At 42.6% G+C, this 21231-nt stretch overlaps 1 protein-coding gene and 1 pseudogene across 1 annotated transcript; one reads left to right on the forward strand and one right to left on the reverse strand.

Moving 5' to 3' along the window:
• Positions 1 to 606: 606 nt before the first annotated feature.
• Positions 607 to 2333, reverse strand: LOC101170631 (trace amine-associated receptor 13c-like). The gene is made up of 2 exons (XM_078939588.1): positions 2114 to 2333; positions 607 to 1954 (listed from the first exon to the last, which is right to left on the reverse strand). Exons 1-2 carry the CDS (start codon positions 2292 to 2294, stop codon positions 1110 to 1112), a joined length of 1026 nt encoding a protein of 341 aa, XP_078795714.1. The 5' UTR covers positions 2295 to 2333; the 3' UTR covers positions 607 to 1109.
• A 3695-nt stretch (positions 2334 to 6028) lies between these two features.
• Positions 6029 to 7927, forward strand: LOC101170884 (trace amine-associated receptor 13c-like; annotated as a pseudogene).
• Positions 7928 to 21231: the final 13304 nt, after the last annotated feature.

Raw genomic sequence — 21231 nt, forward strand, 5'->3', positions numbered from 1 at the left:
GCATAAAAAGAGGTAAACTGATAGTGCGGCCTCCATCCTCCTTAACCCTATTTAGAACCTTTGGAGCATCCTCAAGCAAAATGTTCATGAGGGTGGGAGGCAGTTCACATCTAATCAGCAGCTCTGGGAGGCTATCCTGACATCCTGCAAAGAAATTCAAGCAGAAACCCTCCAAAAACTCACAAGTTCAATGGATGCTAGAATTGTGAAGCTCCTGCAAAATAACAGGACCTATGTTTACATGGAACTTGACCTATTAAGATGTCATTGATTGGAATAGTTTTTGATTTCAGTAAATATGACCTCCTAATGCAAAAAATTCAATAAGTGACCATTTTCAGTTCTTTGAAATTAATCAAATGTTGTGGAAATCTGGGAACTTTGTTGTGTGTAATGATGTGGAACAGTGACTTTGAAGACTTATATTAAGAAATAATTATAACAAAATAGGAGGTTTATTCAGTAACATTTAATATTTACTACAATGGTCAGTGACTTGAAAATTCTGCTGTGATTTGCATTGGGTATTTGGAAAAATCATAGAAAATCACATTAGTATAATACTTTGGAACATGTTAATCCTCGTTAATCCACGTTGATAAAGTCAATCCTGGAGTGCTAAAAACAGATTAAAATAAATTGTGTGTATAACTTTTATGAGGTATCATCGGTGTAACTGAAAATGGGAAATAGATGTGGGGCTGTGCAGAACTGTCAGTCTTGTGGGATGGTGGTTCCAGCTGAACGGTATTAGAAAGTAGAAAGATGTTACTAGCATCTTTTTATAAGAAAGCTAAAAATATATTAAGCTGGTCTCAAAGCATTTAGCACGTCAAACTGAAGATTTTCCAGAAATATTTTGATTAAATATACTAAATTACAGACAGGTTAAGACATGTGCATTCATAGACTTCAGTGAGAACTCCCATTTGGATGATTGTTATTGTGACTTGTGTTTACAAGCTGCAATAGGATGAATAAAATAACTATTTCCAATGTAATCTGAGATTTGTCCATTCTAAGGATTAAAACAAGCATCTGGTCAAGTGTAATTGAGTAAAAGGAACCAATTCTGGATAAGATCAACACTGACGTGTATGACAACGTAGTCAGTGTATGTTTACTTCGGAAGAGCTGGGATGCAGGATCTGCAAAGTGACAATGAGGCTCACTGCTTTTCTAAACCAGGGGTAAAACATTGCATAAATCAATGGGTTCAGAGTGGAGTTCAAGTAAAACAGAAAGAGTGAATAAGATGCAGAGGAGTCACTGATTAACTCATCACCTGCTAGAGAAACACAGTAATATGGGCAGAAACATGTCAAAAAGACGAGCATCAGAACTCCCAGAGTCCTGGCTGCTTTCAGCTCAGATTTCTTTGAAGTGGCAGCCACAGAGAGCTGCAGTGTGACAGCTGTAACATGAGAACGCATGGCACGGGCCTGGGACACGGCCACCACAAACACTCTCATGTACAGAACCACGATCACAAAAACTGGAACAATAAAGGTTAGAACAAGGTCTAGACTTCCTACAACATAGATAACAGCAATGACACATTCACCATGACAAGAGTTGTATCTGCCTGGCTGTGTGAGATCACTCATCACAATTCCACTGTTGTAGAGAGCAGAACAGAGCCAACACAGACAGACACACACTTTAACTCTTCTCTCAGTCACTCTGCTTGGATAATGCAGAGGGTCACAGATGGCCACATAGCGATCAACTGATATAAGAACCATGTCTCCAACTGAGGTAGAGGTAATTATGCATGAAACATAATTATACAAAGAGCACATGAGATCGCCAAGAAACCAGCAGGCTGTGTTTCTGAGGATTTCTCCTGGCATCAGCAGGAGACCCACGAGGAAGTCCGAAACAGCCAGAGAGAGGAGGAGGATGTTAGTGGGAGTGTGGAGCTGCCTGCAGGGACACAGAGGAGCAGATGAAACAAACAGTTCTGCATGCTACAATCAAGAAAAAATGCGTTTAAAATTTTACAACAGCTGATAGACAACTTGTAAAAACCCGCAAGTAGAATTAAAAGGCCAGCTAAAAAAACTGTGAAATATTGTTCCAAATGCACAAATTCGTTGTTCGTGAAGAGGCTGCTCCTGCCTGAAGTGAGAGACTGCAATGATAACCAACAGGTTGAGAGCCACAGTGATCAAAGAGAGGGAGAACAGGAGAAAGCGAAGGAATACAGCTTCAGACAAAGCAGATCTTGGCTTCCTACACGAGGAGTTAGAGAGTGGTGGAAAGCAGAGCTCTACTCCCAATTGAAGCTCCATCTTAAAAACGGAAAATCGTGCTTCTTACTGGGGATCAAGTACTTTTGTACCAAACTTAACCTTTTAGCCCCTCCCCTTTACTGCATGTCTCTCTGTGTTAGTGACTATCACATTTTATTTTGCACCACATGCCCCTCTGTATATTTTTGCTCTTTTATTTTAATGCTCCTTGTGTTGACTCAAAAAATGAGCAAAACCTTTGAACTTTAATAAAAAATGCTGTTAAATTCATTGTAATTCCATGCTCCTGAAAGAGACTGACATGTAAATAAAATTAGTAACAATTAAATTTAAACTTCCGTTTCATTTTTTGCGTCTTCTTAAAAGGGATTTCCTAAACAGTCAGAATCGAGTAGCATAAAGTGCCACGGCAATCATGTTTTGTTGTCAAGTTTAGCCACTATTCTATATTAAATTCCCTCACAGCCCCAAGGCAACATTAGCGGTGCAACAAAAATGGCGAGCCATGTTGGAGCTATCCAGCCATACAGTTTTGATCCAGATTCCAGCTTAGAAAAGGAAAACAAAGACGCACATGGATCTATTTGTCTGTAAATGGATGAATCAGAATGAAGCAGAGCAGGGAGCTTGTGGCCTGCCATTGTACATCACAACCACATGCTTTTTCCAATGACAATTTTTCATCTGCCTCTCATTTAGAATGATTTTAATAAAGAAATACTAAGAAATACAATTATTAATCTTTTTTTTCTTAAAATATGTCCTCCATAATCAGAAACATGCAAAAAACACAACTAGTTTGTAACATGTCAATAAACTATATCAAAACAAATCAAATAAAACTTTATTTTTATAGCACTTTTCCTATAAAAAAGATAACACAAACTGCTTTACATTAAGACAAAAAAAATAATATAAGAACAAGCACGAAAATTAAAATAGAGCCCTAACCCAGGTCCACACACAACCCACCACCCCTTTCCCACCTTCTAACCGATGGGGATAGACTATGGGAAATAGGCTGAGTACGAAAACAAAATGTTGGTTGTTGGAAACGCTAATATTTGGGAGCTCACCTAGTGTGAAAAGCTGCATAGCCAACCAAATCCAGTGTCACAGGCTTCATCACAGCTGAGTGGCAATGCAGGTCCCCATGTAGCTGCATATAATATAATATAATATAATATAATATAATATAATATAATATAATATAATATAATATAATATAATATAATATAATATAATATAATATAATATAATATAATATAATATAATATAATATAATATAATATAATATAATATAATATGGGACTGGAATATGGTTCTCATTATTTTTTGTGGGCACTGCAATAAGGTCTACAGAGATCAGTCATGACAAGGATCTATTAGCCCTTGTGCTATCCTAAGCACTTTAACTTTGGGAGTGGTGTCATCTAGACCCACTAGACAGTGCGCTGAACCTTTTTTCTTCAATGATTTGTGATCTTCACTGGTGTCCATGCATTACATGAAATCTTTCCACCCTTATCCACCTTTGTCATCGTAGGGATAACATGTCGATGTAAGGGTGGGGTCATAAGATAGCACAAGGGTTAAGTACTAGCTTCTCTGTAAAAGAGGGATAGTCAACTTCAAATGGGTGTGATAGATGGATCAACTGAGGCGATGTTCTTCGAGATTGTCCTGCTTTGCTGCAGATGCATAGGCAGTGGTACACAGTATCTACAGATTGGCTTGTAAGCATCTGCTGCAAAAGTTGGAAATCCTCTGTCACTCTGCTATTTGAGTTGCTCAAATGCTCCATTTAAAACTCACCACTGTACTCTTTTCTCATCAGTTATTTGGACTTCATTATTCACTCTGCAAAAAAATAATTGGCTACTCTTAATTTTCAAAACTCTGCTTGGTCTTTTTCCATTTTATCTGAACCAGCTTTTGCATTCATCATGCCCATTGCATAATCTCCGCTCTGCTAAACAGATTTTGTTAACAGTTCAGAAATTACCGTAATTTCCGGACTATAAGCCGCTACTTTTTTCCTGCGCTTACAGCCCTGCTGCTTATTCAGTGACGCGGCTAATTTATGGATTTTATTGGCGGCTGCCGTGTACGTATTTTCGGACACGGTGAATGGTTTGAATTCTCTAACACCAAACACAAGTCATTTATTTTTCAACACACCTCTAAGCAGCCAAACAGCATGGACCTCACTCCAGGTCTTAGACACTTCAGTCATGGTTCAACAAAACGAAACATGCATGCCCAGCCGAATCCCAGAATCCTTTGGTGCCATTAGACCCAACGTGCACGTGATCGCCGCTACAATATGATGCAGCTTTCAAGTTAAAAGCAATCGTTAAAAGCAGCGTGAAAAAATCCACCATCACCAACGGGTTTGGAAAAGCCGGTCAGCTGCGTGACGGAGAGAACAGCGCATGGAGTGAATTTACCTCTGAGTCATAGTGACTCGGCTGGCTGGACGTAAATATATGGGAATAATATCAGCCTTTATTTTGTCGGGACACGACTGGAAACACAAATCGACGTGGTCGTTTTAACGGTTATTAAGGACTGAGCGGAGTTTTGCATTGAAACGCTCACAGCCTCCGTGTGAGCTGGAGACTGCGTGTCGTGTGAGCTGCGGGGCCGATGGCAGTCTGAAGGCTCCCACACGTAACAACGCATCCGCCCCTCATACACAAAACGTACAGTATTAAGTCCGATTGCTCTGCACAGACACGATTTGCTCCGTTCACCGGCGCAATGGGGACGAAGCGCTCCTCCTTGAAGTTGAAGCCGCCCTGGCCAGAGCTGTCGGAGTAGATAGGAAGGGGAGACAAGGAGCGCGCGGGAGCGCGGAGGCGTCGAGCCATTCTGCAGGCTGCAGCCAGGGCTTACTCGAGGCATCCGCGGAACAACAGTGTTTGTTGTGGAAGGAAACTTCTGACCCACGCGCCGCGAGGAGGCGCGCGTATCGCGCTGAGGTGCGCGCTTTTCAGTCGTCGCTGCTTTATTTTAACCAGCCCTGTTACTCCCATAACGCTGCCGCGACACAAGCGGAAGGAGAGCTTTACCCGTTCACCCCTCCATCCACTGCTGATACTTGTTCATTCTTAAACACGTACAACAGAATGGCGAGCCGGGCGTTGGCCCCGCCTTTAGCCCCTAAGACTCATGGGAAATGGGGGATCGCGGATGTAAATTTCCTCATCATAACTGAGGGATGTAATGTTGATTATATGGTTACTGTTTTTAATTTTATGTATGATACCTAGATTGTCAATAAGTTAAAAAAAAAAAAAAAAAAAAAAAAAAAAAAAACATAATTGAGGAAGTTGTGAACAGAATAGAGGTCCATACTGTTTGGCAGATGTAGATATACTCAAATACATGAGCCTGAGGCAAAACTGACTCCACCCACTGTGTGCTAATAAATCACACTTGCTTTGTGAGTCAGGACGTGATTCGTCAGGATGACAATGTTGCCTAATTCATGTGGCTTGTACTCCGACGCGGCTTGTTTATGTATAAAATTATTTAAATACGTGAAAATAGGTGGGTGTGGCTAGTAATCGGGTGCGCTTTGTAGTCCGGAATTTACGGTAAACTCTTTACTTTATTTTCTGTCTTTCCAATCTGCTGCAGCCAAAGACTAGAATGACTCAGAAAAAACCTCTCAGATTGGACACTTTTATCTCACACGCAGATTTTAAAACCCATCTTAATGACAATTTTAAAAATAAATGCTGCTGCCACACAGTACAAATATTTTTTGCTGTATATTTTAGATTGTTTTTTTTTCTTCTTACGGTTTTGTTCTTTTTTTTCTTGTTATTATAACCTCTTTCCTTCCTTTCTCAAAAGGTCTTGCCTTTTACCAGTTCCCAGTCTTGCCACAGTTGTAAATAAGAATGCTGTTCTTGTTCTGGCCTGCCTGGATAGATTGAGGTTTAATAGAGAAATAAACACAGACTGTAGTTGTTTCCATTTAAAATGCTGTAGTATGGCTACATTAGGTGCAGTGAATGGCCCAAATCCAGAGACTATGGGTTACTAAGGGGTGACTAAACAATTGGAGTAACATCACTGAAGGTACAAAGAATGGAGAGGTGAGTGACGAGGTCACAGCGGAGTCATGTGGTTTAGTATGCACATCCATACTAGAAGTTTCAGTAGTTTTCTCTGAAGACCAAAAAGGAGGAGGGCGATCAGAGAAACAGACTATAAATGTACTATTCAGCAGTTTTTGTCTGCAGCTCTGATAATGGAGATGCAGGATGAAATTGAACTCTGCTTTCCACAACTGCTCAACAGCTCCTGCAGGAAGCCAAAGCTCCACTGGACAAAAGCTGTGCTCCTGAACATCCTGATGTCCTGCCTCTCTTTGACTACTGTAGCTTTAAACCTGCTCGTCATCATCTCTGTCTCCCACTTCAGGCACAGATTAACTTTTCCACTGTACTTAATTTTTGGATGTTAGCAAAAAATTATGTTTGTGTGTTAAAGCTTCTATTGATCGATATATATCTATATATATATATTTTAAATTGAATCAATGTGTAATCTTTGTTTTCATCTTCTCCTTCCAGGCAGCTCCACACTCCCACTAACATCTTCCTCCTCTCTCTGGCTGTCTCAGACTTTCTTGTGGGTCTCCTTTTGATGCCGTTTGAAATCCTTAGAAACACAGCATGCTGGTTACTTGGAGACATAGCTTGTTCTTTATATCTGTTTGTGGTTTCACTTTTACTTTGTGTTTCCAATGGAAATATTGTTCTTATATCAGTTGACCGCTACTTAGCCATTTGTTACCCTCTGAATTATTCCACCAGAATCACAACAGCAAAAGCCAAAAGATATATTTTTTTGTGTTGGTTCTTGTCCTCGTTGTCCAGTGTTTTCTACGTCAGAGATCAACTGATTCAACCAGGCAAAAGTAATTCTTGCTTTGGTGGATGTGAACTTGCCATTGATTATGTTGCCGGAATTGTTGACCTTATTTTAAATTTCATATTTTCAGTAACTCTTATTGTGGTTCTGTACACCCAAGTGTTTGTGGTGGCAGTGTCTCAGGCTCGAGCCATGTGCTCTAGAGTTACAGCAACTTCACCGCAGCATTCAGCAAAACCAAAAGCAAAGAGATCTGAGCTGAAAGCTGCCAGGACTCTTGGCATTCTTGTCTTTGTTTATCTGTTATGTTTCTGCCCTTATTACGGTTACTCACTTGTTCAAGTGAAGATCACCAGTAGCTCATTTGCATTTTTTGTTGTTTTTCTTTTTTTTTCAAACTCCTGTTTTAACCCTGTGATCTATGCTTTATTTTATCGCTGGTTTAGAAAAGCGATTAAACTCATCCTCACCCTGCAGATTCTGCAGCCAGGCTCCTGTGAGACAAACATGCTGTAGAGCACAAGTGTCCAACTCCAGGCCTCTAGGGCCAACAGCAAACGTGTTTTCCAACTAACCTGCTATTTGAGCTTCTCATAGGCAAAACACACCTGATCCAGGATATCAGCAGTAAGTGGGGCTGGATTTCTCTGCACGATGCTGCTTTAGAAAGACTGTGGACTAACTGACAGTGAGCTCCAATATTTAGTGAAATCCAATATTTTCAACAACCAAGTAAATTATACCAATATAACATCCATGTTACTGACTAGTTATACACTTTGAATTACAGTAAAGAAATGTTGTACTCTGTGTTCTTTGAAAATGGAAATAGCTGAGCAGACCTGCTGTTCACCATGTTCAAGAAGAATTACAACAACAAAAATGAAATATGACAAAGTATTTATTTACATGTAATTAAGCATAAATAAAATATGTATTCCATAAATGTGGTAAATTCAAAATAACATTGCTGTTTTCATAAATTAAAGGAAACTGTTGTTGAAAGTATTTCTCTTTCTTCTTTTTTTACTTTGGCTGCATTTTGGTCCCTGAGAGTTGAACAAATGTAGACCCCACATGAACATATTAAAATGAAGTCTAATGATTGATTTTGTCGCTGTGTTTTTTTAACATGTTTATAGAATGTCCCTGCTCCTCCTGTGTGAGACCTCTCTGATTCAGTAAAAAAATGAATACTCCCACAAAAAAAAGTAATAGTATGCAATGGCCTTAGTTTAACTAGAAACAAAGGAAACAATGTACTATTTTTTTCTGCCTGAAAAAGTAGGTTTGTTAAACAAATAATAACTTCCAAGACTGTGTTTAGGTATTATGAAGAATTCCATTAAAATAATACAAAGGAAGGGTTTATTATTTTTGATGATGAAGCATAAAACCACAAAAGAGGATCCCACATTTTTAGTGTTTTCCTAAAATCAAACATCATGTTTCTCCATCTGTATAAAAGGCTTTCATTGTTCCATTGTTAGTTCTCTGTTTTTTTTGCCTTCCTCCCGATGAACAGGGAAAAATAGGTGAAACGTATTTTAATAAAGTAAATTCTCCATGTAGACAAAGTCTACATGTATTATTATTTTTAAAATTATTACCAATCTTTTCCAATTTGAACATCTCCAACGTACTAACAAAAAGTCTAAATTTGTTCATTATGTCCAACTAAATTATATTGTGCAATGTAAAATATGAATTTTATTTATCAAATCAAACTTTTTTATGAAGTGCTTTTTGTGACACAAAGTGCTGAACAGAATAAAAACAACTTTCAAACTTAAAACCAAAACAAACACACAATGCTTTCAACCCCAAACCTTCACATAATATGATGTTAAAATGAACATTAAAAAAGAGTAGAAAAAAAAATAGAAATCATTCTTTATCTGTTAGAATAAATTTGTACATTAGTTATCCCATATTTACTCTGAACTTTCTAACTGTAAAAAGTGTATACTTGTCTGCGAGAAACAGCTCTGAGAAAGCGGGAAGAATTTTATCTCTGCATTGAACTGGGAATTAGAAGTCCACCTTTGACCTACAGGAATGGTCCTGAAACCGCAGGAGCTGACTGTTGACCTTTGATCTGCAGAAATGGCCCTAATCCCCTGGGGTTAACGGAGAAACTCCTGGGAACAGATGTCTCTCTGTTTTATGAACTATTGACCTGTGTGGGCTGCATTGTTTTACCCTTCCCTTTTAGAAGCATCTGTATGTAGGGAAACACCCTGATTTTGAATAAAAGTGAGGAGGCAGACCTTTGTAAACTCAGAGCAAACGGAGAATTGTGTGAATATGTTCCTGTCTGCTCTCCTCGAGAAAAGATTTGAAGTGAGTCTGTGTCCTTTCTTCCTGCTCAAATATAGTTGAGAAGTGTTGGCTTAGTTTAGACCCAACATTATCCTTAATTGAGGTAATTATATCATGGGGATCTGTCCAAACCAGCCATCCCACCACCAATGATCCCAGATCCCTCAATCAAAGTTATAGGGCATTCCTACACCTATGACCCTGTTAACTGAGAAGACTTAGTAACTTGGTGTGGAAAATCCACATGAGGAAAAGACTGGGAAAAAAAGAATCATGTCAGGTGTCAGGCTCGCCCTGGCACAGCTTCCTGAGGATCGGGTCACATGCACCTGTTCTACAGCTATCAGACACCTTTATCAGCCAAGCCCCGCTTAACCAACCCAAACTAAGCCACATAAAGCCAAGTCACTTGAAACCAAACCACATCAGGTCCTTCTGGATTCTTTAGATTTGATAAAGCAGATGAGAAGGGTAGGTTTTGAGCCTTCCTTCAAAAACACGAACAGCCTCTGTTACCCTGGGGTTTCTGTTCCACAGACTAGGCCAGTAACGACTAAATGAGGCCTCACAGTAGGATTGTGTTCCAAGACACTTGTACCAGAGAAGCTGAGGGTTCACAAGGGCTCATCCTATAAAATGTAGTTTGTCGTCCACCTTTTGCCTTATCCCTTGGGGGCTGCCACAGCGATAGTGATTTGCACAGATGGTTTGGCAGAGATTTTTAAGCCCTTTAAACCCTTCCTGGCTCAACCCTTGTTTTGTCCGGGCCGGAGGTGGGCAAATTGAGCACCGAAAAGTTTGCCTACCCATGTCCTGGACAGTGGTATAATCCTGTACACCAATGGAGGCCTTATTACATAGCCAAGAAACCAGCTAGGATTCTTCCTTTCGAAGTAGTTACAGTGTCACAAGAACAGGCTGGTTCCAGTTGCAGCAGGTTTATTAGCTGAGCTAAAAGTCTAAATCAGTGTCAGGTAGGCAGGGGTCAATGACAGGCACGAGATCATCAGAAGAGAGACTGGGTAGTCAGGATCCCTGCAAGAGTCGGGGCAGGCGGCAGGCAGAGTCAGAGTCAGACATAGGGTCAGAAAACAGAGGATCAGGTCCTAATACAACGCTTGGTAAGAAAAGGCGCAAACAATACTTCGCTCTGAGCTTCACTCAGTGCAGTGCTTGAGTATGCTGTGGTTGATGAATGAATGAGAGACAGGTGTGCCGCATCCAGGAATAGTGCACTGTAGTGTAGCTAGAACTCTGGGTGAGCACAATCTCCCTCATTCTAAAGAAAAAGAAAAATCCTCAATGCTGCAAGCAGTTATCGGCCCATATCCTTGCTGTGTGCAGATGTTAACGTTTTAGCAAAACTGTTAGCAAAGCGCTTAGAGTCTATGATGCCCACATTAATCAGTCCTGACCAAACTGGCTTTATTAAGACCAACTTATGAATATTTAATACTGCACCTCTCCAGCTGACAACCCCGAAATGGTCATCTCCATGGATGCTGAAAAAGCATTTGACCGGGTGGATTGAATTAGTTTTACACCCTGAGACGCTTTGGTTTTGGCTTCAAATTCCTATCATGGATCAAATTACTGTATACATCACCTATGACATGTGTTCACACTAATAATAATTTCCAAAAATACTTCCCCCTGGGCCACGGAACTACACAGGGCTGTGCTCTTTCCCCTTTTTTTATTTGCGCTAACCATTGAACAACTTGCGGCGGTCAGCGGTCCCCAACCCCCGGGCTGCGGACCGGTCAGTGGGTCATTTTACCGGGCCGCACAAAAAGAATAAAAAATGTACATTACTTCCGTTTTATTTATTTAGCAATCTGAAAGATGTTTTATTTTGAATAACTGCCTGATTCTCTGTTTCATCCATCCATGTCACTCTTGACTCAGGCCTAGGTGCTCTTCTCGGTCACATGATATGTTACCACTAAAGTAAAACCCAGGAGCTAGCAAGATGAGTAAAAAACCAACATCTTTGGAAAGTTTCTTTGCCAAGGGGAAAACTATGAATGTAAAAATGTGTCTAAAAGAACACACTTGTAGATTTGATGTGAGAACTTGTAATATAGAATGTGAAAACTTGTGCATCAAAAATCTGCATCTGTGTGTAAAAATCTTCTGCTGTGAACTGACAAATTTCCATTTGCGTGTGTCAACCAATCAGAGTGCAGGACTCTGAAACTTGGTAAAGTTAGAAAGATCTTCACAGATTCAGACTTCCTGCTTCAATAACTCTTCTGATAAACGTTCAAATGTGACAAAGTTTCTCAATCATTTTGTATTAACACGGAGAGTGAACTACAAATGCATTTCTAAAGAAAAAAGTCAGTTTTTTCCAAGCATTTTATTGAGAAATGATCTCTTCGTGCTTAAATGCAGACGTGCAGCTAGACGGCAGCCAACAGGAAAATCATCTTCGTTGTAGCAGGACAATAGGGCCAGGGCTATTGAGCATCTTTAACGACGGAGGAGATGCGAGGACCCGCTGACCGACGGCGGAGCATGGCTGTCGCACAGACTCGGCCAGCGCCTGGGTCCGCGACACTGCTCTAAGCCGTCGCTCAGCGACCAGCCGCCGAACTCTGCGGAGGAAGGAGATTCGAGGATCCCTTCAGCATAGTGTCGCTACAATAAGCATCCGCCTACATCTTTTTTTTTTTTTTTAACTTGTCCTGTCCAACAGCTAGGCAGACAGATGAGAGCTGAGGGCCTCTTGTGTTGGACATATTTTACTTTAACAAGAGGGGTTATTAATCTTCAGACAAACCAAAGGCATGACTGAATAAACCCCTTTTGTAATTGAGGCCAAACTTTATTCATTTCAACCATGATTGAAAATCTTTGGTGTTGGACCGGACGGAAAAGGAAAGAAAGGAAAAAGAGGGAGGGATGTCAGAGGGGGGGGGGGGGGGTGATAGTCAGAGGGGGGGGGGGGGGGTAAGACTATGAAGCAGCATAGAGCAGACAGGTTTACTGGTTGTTTATCGTTACGGTACAGTTCAAATGTAGTACAAAAAGGGCGGGGCCTGTTCACACACACTCAAATATTATCAACACACCTGCTAGCTGCAAGAAATGTCACAATGCAAGAAATGTCAACATGTACACAAAACAGATAGTGTTCACACACGCATACTTATGCCTTTAAACCAACTAGTGTGAAATCTTTCATTCAGTCAATCATGCAAACTATAAGTGCAAAGGTGAGCTAACACCTGTGCTCAGGTGAGTGTTTATGTACTTCTAAAATGGATGGTGGAATGTGAAAAGAAGGAGGAGGAGCGCCCAGCCACCCCCACACCCAGACCCCCGCCGCAGCAGCAGCGGCAGCCGGAATTCCCCCTACGCCACACGGGAACAGGCAGGGAACAACCGCCCCCCGGGCGACCAAGACCGCCACCCAGGCCAGGGCCAGCAGGACCGCCGCGAGGCCCCCAGAGCCAGAGAGCAGGGAGGCGCGGAGGGAAAGAGAGCGCCGCCCCAGCCCAACCAGGAAAGCAGCCCCCCCGCCGCGCCGGAAGAGCCCAACGCAGGGCCCCACCGGAGAAGGACGCCCACAGCCCCAGACGAGCACCCCACCACCACCCAGGAGGTCGCCACGACACATCGCCAAGGGGCCCGCACCCCCCACCAGGGAAGGGGTAGGGGACAGATGGACCCAGGTCCCCCCCTTCCTTGCAAAATGTGTGTGCGTGTATGTGTGTTTGAGAGGGTGTGTGTGTGCATGTGTGTGTGTTTATGTTGGAATGTATATATTGAAAGGGGAGGGGTGTGTGTACTAAGGGGGGTGCAGTTAAAATTGGCCAGTAGGGCACTAAGGGGACATCTCCTGATTACTCACAGTGATGTCCCCCCACCCTTCCCACCAAGGGGCCCTAAATGTCTAAGGTGCGGTTAAAATTGGCGGGTAGGGTGCCAGGAGGACATCTGCTGCTTGCTTGCAGTGATGTCCAAGCACCCCCCCTACCAAGGACCCTACATGTCTAAGGTGCAAATAAAACCGAAAGAGGGGGGCCCACTCCATACGGCAACCATAGGAGGGGGACCACTGCCAAGTAACCCCCCCCCAAGGCGCATCGCAGGCTAGACCCCCCACCCCCTCACCCTAAGATGAGGTTATATGAGGAAGGGGGTAAGTTGTGGACAGCTGGTCGACTGTGCCCCGGTGGACAAACAGCTGTCCCCCAGCCCCCCCCAGCAAAGGGGCCAGGGCCACCCAGCCCAGGGGCCCCACCCCCGGATGCGCCGACACCCCAAGTCCGGCACCACCCACCCCACACAGAGAGAGAGGAGCCAGAAAGCGTTGTCCCCCCCGGAGCAAGCCCAGGCCCCCACCCCCAGACGCCGGCCCTAGAGGAGCTCTGGTCAGGCCTTGACGGGACCGAGGAGGCCAACCGGCCGAGGCAACCACTGATTGCCTCAGCGGAGACCCCGACCCGTTAGCCCCCCCGACCCGTACCAATAATGCCCCCCCCTCCCCCCCAGAATGCCCCCCACAGGACAGGGCCGACAAGCCCCACACCACCCCAGACCCCGCAGCCGAAGCGGATGACACCCAGAGCGACCGGGGGCCCCGAGAGGGTTGTCCTGTCCCGTCCCAGAGCCAGGGAAGGGCCGATCCCAGCCCCAGGTGCAGATGGGCAGCCCATCCGGCGCCGCTGCCCCCCCTCCGAGCAGGGCCCCCCGCCAAACCCCCCCAGCGCAGGCAAAGGGACCACCCCCCCACCCCTCCACCACGCACCCCCACACCCAAGCCCAGAGGACCACGCAGCGCCCCAGCCCGCCCCACCCAGGCACCGGACCCGACCCCCCGACCAACGGAGCCCCCACCGCCCCCGCCAGGCACCGGAGGCCCCGACCCCCACCCCAAACCACGGCAGAAGGGCAAGGAGCAGCGACGACCAAGCCCCCCACCCCCTAAGTCATGGAGTCAACCACAGGAGACCAGAGAGACTGAATTCTTTCAAAGTTACTTGAACTTTGGGCTGACATTTTTTCCAAGCTGATATGATCAAACAGCAGATTTCTGTGTTGACTTATGTTTATATTTTTCTTGTTTTTCCAATTTATTAAAATAGTTTTTTTGGCAATACAAAGAGTTGTGAAAATGATAGATGCTAATCCTTCTTCTATATCGATGGCACTCATGTCACCAAGCACACAAAGTGACGGTGAGGCTGTGATTGAAACCTGAAGCCAGACTGATAAATCGGCACATACTTGCTGCCAGAGAGCCTGGACAGGAGTGCAGAACCACAGTGCGTGCATGTAGCTGTCGGGTAGATTATTATCACAGTGCTCGCAAATGTCTGAGTTACTGAGACCCATCTTGAACATCCTCTGTCCAGTGTAGTAAATTCTGTGAAAAGTTTTGAGATAGATTAGCTGCAGATTTGGACTTTTTGTCAGTTTAAAGGTGTTTAGACAGAGTTCTGACCAGAAGCTTTCATCTGTGCTGATGCCCAAATCTGCATCCCATTTTTTTGTTGGAAGGGCAATATTGTTATCTAAATTACATAAAAGTTTGTATATTTTGGAGAGAGTTCTATTCATTAAAAAATTAATCAGAGGGGTAACTACATCTGGTAGCTTTAAATCGTCGTCTTTAAATTTATACTTTTTAGTAATACTGGGGAGTTATGAATCTTCTATCAATAATTACGTGCTCTAGTTGTTTTATGCCCCCTGCTTGCCAAGCTGGGAAGTGAATCATTTTTTTGTTAATAAGGATGTCCTTATTAACAGATGGGTGTCATTTTGCACGGTTGAATTGATGATTTTGATATTTTGAGAAATTCCCACCAGGCTGTTAAAGTGGCATTTATATTAATGCTTTTGAAACAATCCTGTTTTTTAACTGTTTGGCTAATAAATGGTAGATCTGACAGGTTGCTCTTCCCACATAACGCCCATTCCAAGTCTAACCATGAGTTGGTTTCTGGATTATTTTTTAACCATTTTAAGATGTATTGCAATCTATTTGCAAGAAAGTATTTGTGGAAGTTAGGTAATTCTAATCCTCCACAGCTTTTTGCAGATTTTAAAGTTTTTAGACTAATTCTTGCAGGTTTGTTGTTCCATAGAAAGCTTGATATGGATGAGTCTAATGTTTTGAACCATTTTAATGGCGGTTGTGTGGGAATCATTGAGAAGAGATAATTAACCTTGGGTAAGATTTTCATTTTAACCGTGGCTACCTTGCCCATAAGTGACAGAGGCAGGTTGGTCCAGCGTATTAGATCGTCCTGTATGCTTTTCAGTAATGGGGTGTGGTTTAGCTGCACCAGTTCTGATATTTTGGGGGAAAAGTAGATACCCAGATATTTGATATTTCCTGTTTTAACTGGAATTGTGAGTCTTTGTTCCATATTCCTGTTGAGTGGTAATAAAACAGACTTATTCCAATTAATGGAATAGTCTGACATGGAGGAGAATTCATTTATGATCATTGCTGTTTCATTTACAGAATGTAAATTCCTTAAAAACAGTAATATATCATCCGCATAAAGACTAATTTTATGATGGCTGTGTTTGGTTTTTATTCCTATAATGCTCTCATTCTGTCTTATTGCTGCAGCTAAAGGCTCAATGAATATAGCAAAAAGAGAAGGAGAGAGTGGGCAGCCCTGTCTGGTTCCTCTTCCAAGAAAAAACCTGTTTGAAGTCTGTTTATTAGTTCTAACTGATGCATTGGGGTTGTGATATAATATTTTGATCCAATTGATGAATGCTTCTCCAAAACCAAACTTATGGAGGGCGGCAATAAGGAACTTCCAATTTACTCTGTCAAAGGCTTTTTCAGCATCCAGCGATAGTACCGTCATTTCCTGGTTTTCAATGGTGGCAAAGTCTATTATATTAACTAGTCTACGGACATTATCATCCGAGTGTCGGCCTTTGATGAATCCAGTTTGGTCGAAGTGAATTATGTGAGGAGTGATTTTTTCTATTCTCTGTGCTAGTGCTTTGCAGATAATTTTTACATCTGCATTGATTAGAGAAATGGGGCGATAGCTTGAAGGAGTAGTGGGATCTTTGTCTGGTTTTAGAAGAAGAATTATGTTGGCTGAGTTCATGTTAGGTGGCATTGATAGGCTCTCATTAATAGATGTGACCGTTTTATAAAATGTTGGTGCCAGTTGTTCCCAGAATTCTTTATAAAACTCAGCAGGAAAGCCGTCAGGCCCTGGTGCTTTACCATTGGGCATAAGTAACAGAGCTTCATGAAGTTCAGACAGCGAGAGCGGAGAATCTAAGTTTGTGATTTGATCCTCATTTAGCCTGGGTAGGTTTACATTATTAAGAAATGAGTCAATACTTTGCTCTGACGGATTGATCTGCGGTGTGTACAAGTTTTTATAAAAGTTTTCAAATGCGTTATTAATTTTGACCGGGTCATGAGTGACATTTCCTGTTTGGTCCGTAATAGAGGTGATTGATGATTTTTCTCTATTAATTTTAAGCTGATTAGCCAGAAATTTGCCAGATTTATTAGAGTTTTCAAATCTTTCAAGTCGTAGCCTTTGTATTTGAAATTGTGTTCGTTTATTAATGATGTCATTTAACTGCAGCTTTAAATTTTTCAGATCTCCCAGAATGTGTTCCTGTACAGAAGCAGCATAAGCAGTCTCCAGGGTTTTGATTTTATTTCCTAATTCTAATAAATCTGCTTTCTCTTTGCGTTTTTTGTGCGTTGAATAAGAAATGATTTTCCCTCTCATGACTGCCTTTGCTGTTTCCCAAAGAATGCACGGTGGGATGTCTGGAGTATTGTTGAAGTCTAACAAGGTTGCCCACTCTTTTTTAAAGAATTCAAGAAATTCCTGGTCTTTTAACAGAGACGTATTAAACCTCCAGGTTGTACCAGAGGGTGTGGATTTTTCCCTAGAAATGTTTACAGAGACTGGTGCATGATCACTGATAATAATTGGATGGATATTGGAGCTTTGAATATTTTTTAAAAGAGAGTTACTGATTAATAAATAGTCTAAACGGGAGTGTGAGTGGTGAACTGGAGAGAAAAAGGTGAACCCTTTAGTGTTTGGGTGACATGAGCGCCACCCGTCGCAGAGACCCAAATCATTCATGTACTGCTTTAGAATACTTGCAGACCGCCATGTACGCTGATTTGCTGCTGTGCTGAGTCTGTCAAGTTCAGGGTCCAAAACAAGGTTGACGTCTCCTCCTATAATGATTGTGGAGTCAGAGTGAACTGAGAGTGAGGTGAAGAATCTGTGAAAGAAGGAAGAGTCGTCAACATTAGGGCCGTAAACACTCGCTATACAAAAGTCCTTATTCTGAATGGATATATTAATGATTACAAATCTGCCTTCTGGGTCAGTAACTGTATCCTTATGAGTAAAATTAAGATTTTTATTAATTAAAACAGCAACTCCTCGTTGTTTGGAGTTGTAACTGGCAGAGTATATAACCGGAAATTGTAAGCAGCACATAAGGTGATTCAAAGAATCCGATAAATGGGTCTCCTGCAGTAGAGCTATATCTGCTTTTAGACCATCCAGGTGATTTAACACTTTCAGTCTCTTTGGCTCAGAGCCAAGTCCACGCACATTCCAGCTAATGATGTTAAGACTGTTCATAACTGCTCTGACTGAAAAGGTGTAAAGCTAAGTAGTGCTTGTGTACCAGTCCGTGTGCGCGTGCCCGCATTGAGAAGCGCTGTGCACGTGAACGTTTTCTGGCTATGTGAGCTGCGTGTCGCATGCGTCCTATGAGAGCCTGTGTGAGGTGTTTGCGGTATGTCGGCGTGTGTGTGCGGGATCGCATGTGCACGCCCGTGTGTGCGCTTGTGTGTGCGCAGGCCCGTTCCGTGCATAAATAAATACTTACCGAGGATGAGTTGCTTCCAGGTGATTTACATATGATGAGGGGGGAGGGGGGGGAGTAAAGGAAAGAAAAAAAGAGAAGGGAAAACGAAAACAACAACAAAACAACAATAGAAACATGAGTGGGACTGAGGTGAAGAAGAAAAAAAAGACTGTTTTCCTGAGATCGAGGTGTGGATTATTGATGATCCGGTTTTCCATTCATTGAAGTAAGTTTAGCGGGTTTCTTCTGGGTAGCGCAGATGTTCTCAGCGCGGATCTGAAAGCCTTCAGCACAGCCAGGGGGTGATCTCCGGGTCCCGGAACAGCCGGCCGTCCACGTAAAGTTTGTCAACGGCCACAATCGCTCTCGAACCAGCAGCGAGATGCTTCCTCCTCAGCGGGAACAGGATCTTCCTTCTACGGAGGATTTCTGCCGGGAACTGGTCATTAACGCTGTAATGCGTGCCTTTCAGCTCTCGGCCTCGGCCCTTCACCAACTCCTTCTGTTTGAAATGTTCGAATTTAGCCACAATAGGACGCGGGCGCTGGTGGTCGGACCTTCTTCCTCCGAGGCGGTGAACCCTGTGGAAAGAGATCTTCTGCACCTCCTCCTTGGGGAGCTTCAGGTGGACCTCTAAAAAAGACCTCACGGTGGCCTCGGGGTCTTCTCCTGCCTCCTCTGGAACCCCCGCGACCACTAGATTGTCCCTCATGCTCCTCGACTGAAGATCCAGGAGGGTTTCCTTTATGGTGCGGTTCTCCTCGGAGAGACGGGCGGTGTCATTGCCCAGAGTCTTGACGGTCTCTCTGAGGGCCTGGTTCTCCGCTGCGAGCTCCTGCACCTGCTGCTGGCTGAATTCCAGAGACTCCCGCAGACCTTGAAATTCTCTATGGAGGATCTCCAGCAAATTGAGGCGGCAATCAAAGCTGGAGAGCTTTTTATCAATCGAATCCAGGGTATCGCTCACTCCGCTGCCTGGAGAGGACACAGCCCCGGGAGAGTCCTCAGGCCGTTCACGCTTGACGGAGGGGGTGGTGGTGGCGGTTCTAGGCTTCACCATGTTGCAGGTATTAAAACACTCGTCAATGAAATTCTCCAGGTCCTCCAGGCTGACAGAAGCTTAATACTCTTAACAGGTTATGTTAGTTTGCAGGAAATATTTTAATATGGCGGAAAAATGAAACAAGATCGAAAATGTTTGTTCAAATGCTTACGCGCCGCCAAGTCGACTCACCACATTCGTCTCGCTGGGTCTCACGATACTACAGCATCACGTTCACTCCCATCCGCCTACATCTTAAAGACCGGTCCGTGAAAACTTTGTTTGATGTCATATAGGGGGAGGAGTCTGACAGAGGCACCATATCACAAACAGCACCTTGGATTGCAAAAACATATCTCTCAAGTCGCCACTCTATCTTAACCCTCTGTTTCCTCCAGCATTTATTGATAAGACTTTTTCCCTTTGGAGAAGTCTTGGTCTAGTTTCAGTAAAAGACTTTTACACAGATGGGGAACTTCAGTTTCATTTGAATTATTATCTAAAAAGCTTAATCTTCCCAACACTTACTTCTTCAGGCATCAGCAGGATCGTAACTTTATTTGTCATCACTTTCCTGATCCTTCCAGTGTCCCATTGGCGATGATTGATAATTTTAGGGGGTCAACCTCTCTCCGAAGGGTACAATATCCAATATTTACAACCTTTTATTATCTACTCTTAATGCAACATCTGACCATCTGGCATTGTCAGAAGAACTCCATGTCCTCATCAATATATGCAGGGCACTGTATCATTAAATGTGAAGTTATTCATAGAGTTCATTGGTCTAGAAGCAGACTTGCCAGAGTTTTTCCTGGTACTGATTCTAACTGTGTAAAATGTAATCTAGGCCCTGAAAATCTCACTCATATGTTTTTGACATGCCCGTCTCTTTCTTATTTCTGGAAATCTGTATTTGATTCTCTCTCCTCTGTCTGTAACATTAGAGTACAGCAATCTCCAATGACAGCTCTCTTTCCTTCCTGTACTTCCAGACAGTCATTCCCTCTCTCTTTGTTCAGAGAATCAAGTAGCTTCTGTCATATTTTTTCTTTCTTTATAACTGGGTTTTTGAATTATGTCTTTGAAAGTTTTTTTTTTCCCTTATCAGAAAATTTTCTAAATAAATCATACATAAAAAAAATATGGGTCCTAGAACTGAGCCCCGTGGGACTCCGTAGCTAACTTGAGTGCAATAAGAGGACTGTGCATTTATGTTAACAAAGTGGTATACCACTAGTATAATAGTATCTAGTATGTGGAATAAACTCCATGACAGTTAGAATTAACTAAATCTCAGTGTACATGTGTGACCATCAAAAAAAATCTCAAAATCTTAGTCATAAGTCATATAAGTCAAAAGTAACACATTTGCCAGAGTTGATATTTTAACTCAATTTTAAGAGTTAATTTTAACTCTCATTAGTGTTAAAGATGTAATAATATTAACTTTATTGTTTAGTTAATTTTGAGTAACTATTACCAGAATTAAAAGATAAAGTTGAAATTTTTATTTCATATGTAAAATTAGACAAATACTCTGAACTGCTTTTGTTTTTGTTTTTTTTTAGACGTATGCACACCGTTTTAATACATAATAATTATGGATTGGACTTATCTACGCTTTTCCAGACGTTCAAAGCACTTACAATGTGTCCATTATTTATTCACTCCTCATTCATACTTGGTGATGGTAAGCTACTGATGTAGACACAGCTGCCCTGGGGCAGACTGACAGAGGCGTGGCTACCAGTGTACTCCTACGGCCCCTCGGCCCATCACATGCATGCACACACCAGTGGCGCAACACTGGAGACACGTCAATGGTTGACTAGCCCTTGTGCTATCTTGGATAACCCCACCTTTGCATGGACG

Source organism: Oryzias latipes, chromosome 21, assembly GCF_053564925.1.
Source record: "Oryzias latipes strain Hd-rR chromosome 21, Olatipes_Hd-rR_3.1".
NCBI lineage: Eukaryota > Metazoa > Chordata > Actinopteri > Beloniformes > Adrianichthyidae > Oryzias > Oryzias latipes.

Bases quoted from the DNA above. Each gene is read 5' to 3' on its own strand.
- LOC101170631 (XM_078939588.1), bottom strand. From the start codon at position 2,294: ATGGAGCTTCAATTGGGAGTAGAGCTCTGCTTTCCACCACTCTCTAAC. The intron at 1,955-2,113 runs AGCCTCTTCACG...CAGAACTGTTTG, and splicing joins CTCTCACTTCAGGCAGGAGC to TTTCATCTGCTCCTCTGTGT.